Genomic DNA, 10,000 nt, shown 5'->3' on the forward strand with positions numbered 1-10,000 from the left:
CTATCTATCTATCTATCTATCTATCTATCTATCTATCTACTATCTATCTATCTATCTATCTATCTATCTACTATCTATCTATCTATCTATCTGTCCATATACATGTCAAGTTCTATATAACTCTTACATTTAAATGTGAAATAAACATACAATAGTCTCTGGTGGGAATTAAACTTAAGACCCCGCGACTCAAAGAACTGCCTACAAGCCTTTCCTACAGGGCTGCCTGTTTCAAAACATAAGTTTTAGAACGACTTAATATAAAGTTGTAGCTTGATGTGATCTGGGCTTTATTTTTCAATCATTGTTGTTCGATAGGTCATTCGAGTGGTGTGCTCGATTCCACTACAGAAAGTTATTTGTTTATTGTAACGATTTTTAAATAAAAAAAGAAATTAGTAACATTAACATTTTTCTTATTACAGGTCGAACAGCTTTACACATAGCAATATTGAAGGAATCTGTAGAAATTGTGGAATATTTTGTTAATCTCTGTCCGGAAGCTCTAAAAATTGGTGATAATGTAAGTTCAATACTATTTTTTTAATTTATAAAATAAAATAAACAAGAAAAATAAAATTTAAAAAAATTATTTTCAGTTGGAACGCACTGCATTGCACTATGCCATGGGTACAAATATTATAGAAAGTATTAGTCGTATTTTAATACAAAATGGTGCCAAGCGTACATATAAAGATTTGAAAGGTCGTCAACCGAGTTATTATTTTATGAATAAGGCCGATATTTTACGTTTGCAAGAGGAAGAAGATGAAATCGTTAAGATATATTTTATTTTGAAAAACTAATTTGTTGCCTAATATTAGGTTAAGGAAAAAATTCTAAATTTGTATTAAGAAACATAATGCTAAGTATTTATTACAAAAACAAATGTAGAGTGTCAAATATTATTTAGATTTAAGTAAACATTAACACACAAGTGCACTTAAAGTTTTTCTTTTAAATTTTATTTAAAAAAAAAAAATTATGGAAATTATTGTTCAAGTGCCTTTATAAAGTGTTTTGTTAATATTTGCAATATTACTATAAGGAATGTATTGTATAACTAATTATTGTGTTTCCTTGCTGGACATATTTATAGATTTTTAAACGAAACTGTTAAAAAACGGAAAAATTTTCACATATTGAATTAATTTTACAGAAAAAATTTTATGATTTTATTTAAGTTTAATAAAAATTACATTATAGTTTTTTATTTAATAAAATATAGAGTCTAACACGAATTTAATAATTTAACATAAGTTTTTAACACTGAAAACATAAATAATAAAATTTAATAATTATTACTAATTGTCCAAATGTAAGTAATTTTTTTTTTTATTAATTAACAAATTTTTAAATGGGCCTGTGTAATGAATTGAATTTCGAAATGTAGGCTAATATAGGGTGTACTAGTACTGGATAAATGACCCCCATACAACTGAAACCCCCGAATAGGGCTTTAGGATTATAATTATGTTTAATATACTCGTAGCTCGATAGAAAACTGCACAACTATGTTCTATATAGCCTTGATGATCCTGATGAATTTTGTAATGATAGAGCCTCATTTGATCCTCGCCCCTATACAAAGCCCCTTTCAAAATTATGTGACTTAAATGTCCCACAATTTGCTTAAAAAGTCTAATGTCGCTATGAATACATCTTATGTAACCGTAAATCCACCCACTAAATTCTATAAAGATCGGTTCATATTTCCCCCAAGCCCCATATAAAGCCTATTTGAGAAAATCTGAAGCAAGGTAGAAATCAACTTTAATGTTTTATTATGAAAACTAAATTACATTTTATTCTTATAACTGTTGTAGGGTATTATATGGTCGGCCTCGCCCGACTACAACTTCTTACTTGTACAACTTAAACACAAAGTGAATAGTTAATATTGATCTATTTAACTGTTAACTGTTGTTAGTGATAATCACGTGCGTTTTTTTTAATTATGTTTATCTACTGATAACAACCATACACAGATTTAAAAAATTTAAATTTAAAACTTGATTTAAAAAATAATAAAATGAAATTAAACATAAAGAAAATTAAGCTTTCTGAATAGTTCAACAACTGATTATCATACATCAGCATGAATACCTAATCTTATTAAGTTAAAGTTTAAACAATCGGCTTAGTATCATTTTTTGAATCGATTAAGTCATGTCCGTCCGTTTGTCCTTCTGTCCATTTAAACGTTGTAATTAAAACTACAGGTCGCAATTTTGAAAATAATTTTGATACACTTGTTACCTTTGACACAAGGATGACCTCTATTGATTTTGGTTGATAACGGTCCATTAATTTCACCCATTCCCCATACAATCGCATCCCCCAAATAGAATTTTGGATCTTAAATATATAAGTATCGTTACAAAAATCAATTTGTTCACAATGGAAGTGATTTATATGGGCGTTATACTTAAAAATTGTGATAGAGGAATTTACGTTTATATTAAAGTTTTGTATGCAGAATTATGTAAGGGCTAGGGTCAAATGAGGTCCGATCAGTACAAAAGTCGGAAATATACATAATTCTAGACTAACTAAGTTGTGCCGATTTTTGTAGAGATATTAGTTAGTTAGTTAGTTAGTTAGTTAGTTAGTTAGTTAGTTAGTTAGTTAGTTAGTTAGTTAGTTTAGTTAGTTAGTTAGTTAGTAGTTAGTTAGTTAGTTAGTTAGTTAGTTAGTTAGTTAGTTAGTTAGTAGTTAGTTAGTTAGTTAGTTAGTTAGTTAGTAGTTAGTAGTTAGTTAGTTAGTTAGTTAGTTAGTTAGTTAGTTAGTTAGTTAGTTAGTTAGTTAGTTAGTTAGTTAGTTTGTTTGTTAGTTAGTTAGTTAGTTAGTTAGTTAGTTTGTTAGTTCTCGGGGGAGTTTTCCAGATTTTTCCTACCGAGCGCGTCCCCGGGTGGCGGATAGGGGGTGGTGATGGACCATCTGTCCTCTCCCAGCTTTAATTTCACTTAAGCTGAGGGAGGGCAGATTGTCCACCACCTGGGAATATTATATTCCCCGCGGACCAAAAAACTGGAAAAAAAAAAAAACAAATATGGAAAATAAAAATAAAAAGATAAAGTTACGGTGCAGGGCCTAAATAACCCAGTACCGGCGGCAAGTGTTGATCTACTCGCGAGTCACGTGTCGTCGTCATCCTGCAATCGTGAGCAGAATACTACTACGGAGGTGGGTACCTTGGCCTCCGTGGCGGACAATGCGTCAAGTGTACAGCATGCCGCTGGCAAAATATAGGGTGTGAAAGAGAAGGATGTACTCGGAGAGAGCTCTAAGCTACCTCAGCCTTTAAATATAGGTGAGGGTTCCGACTCTGAATCCTCAGATGATAATAATAATAATACCATTATAGCAAATCCCAAAAAGGATGAAGTAGAGCAAATGGTGAAAGAGGTGAGTGATAGCATAGCTAAACTACCTATTACTAAGAAAAGACTTTCTGGAGCACAGAGGAGGAAGTTGAAAAAGATGCTTCAGGAAATCATAGTTAGTCAATCCCACGACACTCCAAAGGAAAAATCGGACTCTCTCACAAGATCTGAGGCAAAAAGGATCAGGTCTCCCGAGGAGTTGACAACTGAGAATAAGCCTAAGAAGAAAAGAGCTCCCCGTCTTCTAATACACAGTCGAAGCCAAGCCATACTTCACTCAAAGGAATCTCAAGTGAGAATCCTGCGAGTAAGGGTGACAACGCCAAGCCAGATATTCCGAAGACGAACACGTCGGCGAAATCAACCTCGAAGGTAAGGGAATCTCAAAAGAAGCCCCGAAAAACGAGGAAGGAAGAAGCTAGACGGAGGAAAAGGTAAAGAGCCGCCATCTTACGCCAAAGTTGCCAGAAGTAGGCACCGGGACGATCTCTGCTATGCAGTTTACGATGCCGGTAATCCGACAGGCAAAATTCCAATAGACCAACAGAGTAAAATAGAAGACCTGGTCAACAATAAGATAGTGGACCATGCAATAGCTTCAAAGGGCAACAACCAATAGAGAGCGAGAGCTGCGAGTTCAGCATGGGCGTGATGTTGATGAGGTTGGCATCTCACCAATGTGTTAGCACCCTAAAGAACTTGGTGGAAAGTATCCCTCCTCCCTGGGACGGCGCTAGGCTGGGACTGGCAAAGAAGAGCGAGCTTCCGGTGCTCCTAAAGTCCACTGTCTACATAAAAGGATGGGGCAGTAAACTGGCTAATGAACGTATACTGGAAATTCTTGGAGGTCAAAATGCTGAGCTGGCCGTGGAAAAATGGGATGTCTTTTACAGGAAAGAAGAACCTGAGGGAACTTTATTTGTAATAGGTATCGACCAGAAATCCATGGCTAGTCTTGCCAAGAATAAAGGTAGGGCTTACTTCGCCTCTAAATCTGTCATATTCAAAATTGGGAAGGTGCCGATTGGAAGGGCTGTTACAACAAGCCTCGAAAAGGACACTAAAAACCTAAGACCACAGTATCCACTACTGATAACGTTGAGGAGTCAAATCCTAAATCGAGGAATTTACCATTAACTCGCCAGAAGAAAGTGTAGTTGCCCTTTCCAAAATTGGGAAGGCGCCGATTGAAAGGGCTAAAACACCTAAGACAGTACCCAAAGCATCATTAGCAAGTACTAGCAATGTTGAGGAGTCAAATCCTAAAAGCGAGGAGGAAATCACTCACCCGCCAGAAGACAGAACAGCAATGCTCTCCAGAATTGGGAATGTGTCTATTAAAAATACTGCTATTCCTATGCCTGATAAGGACACCGCAGTGCCATCAACAGTACTCACTGCATTAATAGCCACTTCAGGCTATCCGGAGGAGTCAAATCCAAAGAGCGAGGAGGTGACCACCAACTCGCTGGAAGACAGTTTAATGGATGACCATGATTGAGGTTATCCAAATAAACCTCCATCGGAGCGAGACAGCTACCAACGCTCTGATGGCTAAAATCAACACAGGTAAAATACATATAGCTTTAATCCAGGAACCTTGGACGATTCGCAACAAGGTTTCTGGATTAAATCACGTAAATTTCCAACTTTTCTACGCTGATACAGGATCTCGCCCGAGAACATGTATCTTATGTCACAAGAACTTATGTTTTCTCCTCTCAACAGGATTATCAACATCGGATGCAACGGTGCTGAAGCAAGGTCGAGGCAACATATTCCTTGCATCTATTTACCTGCCTTTCGATTCTCCGACCCTACCACCAACGTCGGATCTGATGAAACTGGTTGAAGAGGCACAAAGGAAAAATAAGAAAATTGTAATAGGTTGTGATGCCAACTCGCATCATGTAGCTTGGGGTAGTACAAACACCAATCGCAGGGGACAAGCCCTCATGGATTTCTTTAATACTAAAGACTTGATAACATTGAACTTAGGTAATAAAGCTACCTTCGTCAATAGAATCAGAGAAGAAGTATTAGATATAACTATATGTTCAGAAGAGCTTATAAACGAAATTCAGGATTGGAGAGTTTCGGACGAGCACTCCTTTTCTGATCATCGGTACATAAGATTCAAAATACTAAGGCCACCACCAAAGCCGATAAAGTTTCGGAATAAGTCTAAAACTAATTGGACAATGTTCGGGGCCTTACTAAAGAACCGTTTAGGTCAGGATACTTTTCAATGTCGAAATAAAGAGGATATAGATGCCAAAGTGGAAACGTTCACAAGTGCCCTGGTTGAATCGTTCGAGGACAGCTGCCCTCTGCGAGAGCGGAGATCTGCCCAGGAAAAACCCTGGGTAACTGGGGAGATCCGGAACCTTGGGAAGACTCTTCGCAAACTATTTAACCGGGCACGGCGTAAAAAGACCGCAGTATACTGGGATGAGTATCGTAATAAACTTGGTGAATATAAGAAAATCGTTCGAAAAGCCAAACGAGACTCCTGGAAACTTTTCTGTGAACAGGTAGATAGCGTAAATGACGTATCGAAGATAAAAAATTCCTATCCAAAACTCATGTCCAACCGGAATCTATGATCGATGACACGGGCAGGAGGCTTGAGGATATGGAGGAGACAATGAAACTCCTAATGGATTCTCATTTCCCACCCGGTATATCGAATAACATAGATGAACCGATATTGGAGGAAGGGGAGGGTAACACGGAAATAGTTATTACAACTGACATGGTTAAAGGGGCAATCAAGAGCTTTGCTCCCTATAAAGCTGCAGGGCCGGATGGAATTTTCCCGGCACTTTTGCAGATGGAGGCGGGACTGGTTTCCGTACATCTGTCACAGATATTCACTGCATGCTTAAAATTGGCATATACCCCAGTTAAATGGCAGGATGCCAAAGGTAATATTTATACCCAAACCAGGGAAACCTAGCTATGCGACACCTAAGTCCTATCGACCGATAAGTCTTACGTCCTTCCTACTTAAAACCTTGGAACGGATAGTCGATAGCATGGTTAAAAGCAGCATACCATACAATGACCTTAAATATAAGCAGCATGCTTATGTAAAGGGACGATCGGTGGAAACCGCTTTAAATGAAGTTGTCCACTACATAAGTGAATCTTTCGATAGCAAACTGTATACACTGGCAGTATGCATTGACATCGAAGGCGCTTTCAATAACGTGCACACTGATACCCTTATCCAATCCCTAGACCAGTTTTATGTTGACCGGGTGCTCCGTAACTGGATCAACTACATGCTAAGGAACAGATGGATAAGCTGCGAGATGTACGATATAACTATCAGGAAAAAGGTATTTCGCGGTTATACCACAGGGTGGCATTTTGTCACCTTTACTCTGGGTCACCACGATTAATAGCCTCCTAAGGACCCTAACCGAGAAAGGACTTAGACCTGTCTGCTATGCAGACGATGTCGTAATACTTTTAAAGGGAAAGGATCCAAATTACTTGTGTAGAAGAGCTGAGGAGGCTCTGAATACGGCCTTGAGCTGGGCTCAACCGAGAGGCCTCAATGTTAACCCGGCGAAGACGGAAATCTGTCTTTTCACAAGAAAGACAAAAATTTCTACATATACTGAACCTTGCTTCTTGGGCAAGAAGATACCGGTGACAGACAAAGTTAAGTACTTAGGTGTAATACTTGACCGGAAATTAAAATGGAGACACCACATAGAGGATAGGATCAACAAGGCACATCGGTGCTGGGCGATATGTAGGAGAACCATAGGCATGAAATGGGGTCTTAGTCCTACTATGACAAATTGGCTTTATAAAAGTGTAATTAGACCAATTCTAGCTTATGCTTCAATAATTTGGTGGAGTGCTTTGGACAAAAAGTGTAATATCAAACTACTGCAGGGAGTTCAGCGTACATGCTGCTTGGGTATAAGTGGTGCCATGTGTACTACTTCAACCAAGGCTCTGGAAACGTTGCTAGATATTCCACCCATTGAAACATATATAAGATATGAGGCGGCGCTTACAGCCGAACGGCTCTTTACTTTAGGCGAACTGGCCAAAAACGGTTATAGGACACGTCATCAATGTATACTGGACACATTGGAAGGTTATACACATTCATCGGACGTGCCTGATCGCATACCAGACACTGAATATGTCGGAAACTTTGAAACGCTAATCCCAGATAGAATGTCTTGGTCAAGCGGAACATTAGAGCAAATACCAGTAGGAATCCGTTGCTACACGGATGGCTCTAAATTAGGGGACAAAGTGGGTCTGGGGTTCTATATTGAAGACCCAGAAACAGAAATATACCACCGTTTACCTAATCATAACACAAGCTTCCAGGCAGAAGTACGAGCAATAACGGAATGTGTAAATTGGATTAGAATAAATATGGCGCCCACAGGGCTTAATATATTTACCGACAGCCAGAAGGCAATTTGTGCGATATCAGGTGATAGAATTAAATCTAAGACTGTATTGGATTGTAAGAAAGCTTTAACTGAATACTCTCCCAGAGGTAAGGTTCACATCATATGGGTACCAGGCCACTCGGGAGTAGTCGGCAACGAAAGGGCGAATGTAATAGCTTTAAAGGGAAGGGAGCTCGATGTAGTTAACCTGACAAACGCAAAACCATTCGACGCAACAAAAGCTGAATTAAAAATATGGATGAGAGAATCCCATAAGGCCTCTTGGAATAATGAAACGGTGGGTAGAACCACAAAGATTCTATGGGGTGACCCTGATGAGAGCAAGACGAGAAATCTTCTCAAAATGAGCAAGTCTGAGGTTAGTATGATGGTACGTATTCTCAGTGGACACACAGGATTACGAGCACATCTATACAAAATTGGACGTGCGAATTCAGACGAATGTAGAGCATGTGGAGAGGACAGTGAAACTCTGGAGCACTTTCTTTGCCATTGTCCGGCATTCGTCGAAGTTAGATCCAAGTATCTTGGAAGTGATGTTATTCCAGAAATAACATTCTTAACCAACACCGATTGGAAGATTCTTAGGAATTACGTCCAGGAAACTGAGTTTCTGAACAAGGAAAAATAATACATTCAGTGAACAATTTTTTTTTTTTTTTTTTTTTTTTTTCCTTGAATTGGAGCGCACAACAGGCCCGATAGTGGCCTAGGTGTATTTCTTCGGATTTGATGTAGTATACATCCTCCTATCAACCTAACCTAACCTAGTTTGTTAGTTAGTTAGTTAGTTAGTTAGTTAGTTAGTTAGTTAGTTACTTAGTTAGTTAGTTAGTTAGTTAGTTAGTTAGTTAGTTAGTTAGTTAGTTAGTTAGTTAGTTAGTTAGTTAGTTAGTTAGTTAGTTAGTTAGTTAGTTAGTTAGTTAGTTAGTTAGTTAGTTAGTTAGTTAGTTAGTTAGTTAGTTAGTTAGTTAGTTAGTTAGTTAGTTAGTTAGTTAGTTAGTTAGTTAGTAGTTAGTTAGTTAGTTAGTTAGTTAGTTAGTTAGTTAGTTAGTTAGTTAGTTAGTTAGTTAGTTAGTTAGTTAGTAGTTAGTTAGTTAGTTAGTTAGTTAGTTAGTTAGTTAGTTAGTTAGTTAGTTAGTTAGTTAGTTAGTTAGTTAGTTAGTTAGTTAGTTAGTTAGTTAATCACTAAGCTATCGGAGGCCACTGTCTAGATACCTCACTTGCATGGGGACTAGGCGAAATAATGGACCAATTTCAACTTCTTCTTGGGTTAAGAGAAGTTTATGTGTGATTATCTTGCGACCTGTAGCGTGCGCACAATGCTTACATGGACACACAGGTGGACGGACGGACACAGCTTATTCGACTCAGAAAATGATTCTAAGCCTATTGGTATACTGTAGGACCAATATTCTTAGGTTTTACAAACATCAACAACAAACGCATAATACCCTCTGCACTATAGAAGTGTAGGGTATATAAATCAAATGATTCTATTAAAATCCAATGTCATTGGAAATCGTGAATCGTAAGAAGGTATGCCAATACCAATTGAGTCAAAACTATATACCTGTATTACTACGTAATATATTGTGTTTTCGGAATTAGGGTTTTTATTTGTGGCTGTGTGTGCAGAAAACTTTTGCAAATTAAATATTGAAAAATTTCTATCTGTCAGTCTGTCAGTCAGTCTGTCTGTCTGTCTGTCTGTCTATCTTTCTGTCCATGTAAACCTTGTAATCAAAACTGTAGGATACTTAATTCGATGAAATTTTTGTTAACCAAGATTGATATCGTTCTTTAGAATTTACTAACTGATTGTGCCCTCATTACGGAAACCAAACATGTATACGTTTTCACAATTTAAATATGTACAAATGTTCTACTATTTGAATGAGTTTTAATAAAAAAAAGTAACTTCACCTATAGGCTATTTAAGATTCGGCACAGACGAATATAGCACTCTAACTTGTATGTTTTTATTTCATTTGACTTAAAATAAAACAATAAAAACTATATATACATATCATAAAACTTTCTTATAATAAATATTTGTATTTTCAAACAAATTTTTTAATTAACAGCCAGTTTTTCTAAATGCAAACGGAATATTTGTACAAATGTATTCGACTATATGATACCCTGCATTAGTAAGAGAGC

At 37.2% G+C, this 10,000-nt stretch overlaps 1 protein-coding gene across 1 annotated transcript in view; it reads left to right on the top strand.

Moving 5' to 3' along the window:
• The window catches only part of LOC119609988, a 26,684-nt gene that overhangs the window by 9,020 nt on the left and 7,664 nt on the right, over positions 1 to 10,000 (top strand). The window contains 3 exon segments of the mRNA XM_037965047.1: positions 426 to 523; positions 600 to 776; positions 825 to 847. Coding sequence (XP_037820975.1) covers positions 426 to 523; positions 600 to 776; positions 825 to 847 — 298 coding nt within the window.

This window comes from Lucilia sericata, unplaced genomic scaffold (assembly GCF_015586225.1).
Source record: "Lucilia sericata isolate MDLA Ls3-8-SP2 unplaced genomic scaffold, ASM1558622v1 Contig001099F_arrow, whole genome shotgun sequence".
Lineage (NCBI taxonomy): Eukaryota > Metazoa > Arthropoda > Insecta > Diptera > Calliphoridae > Lucilia > Lucilia sericata.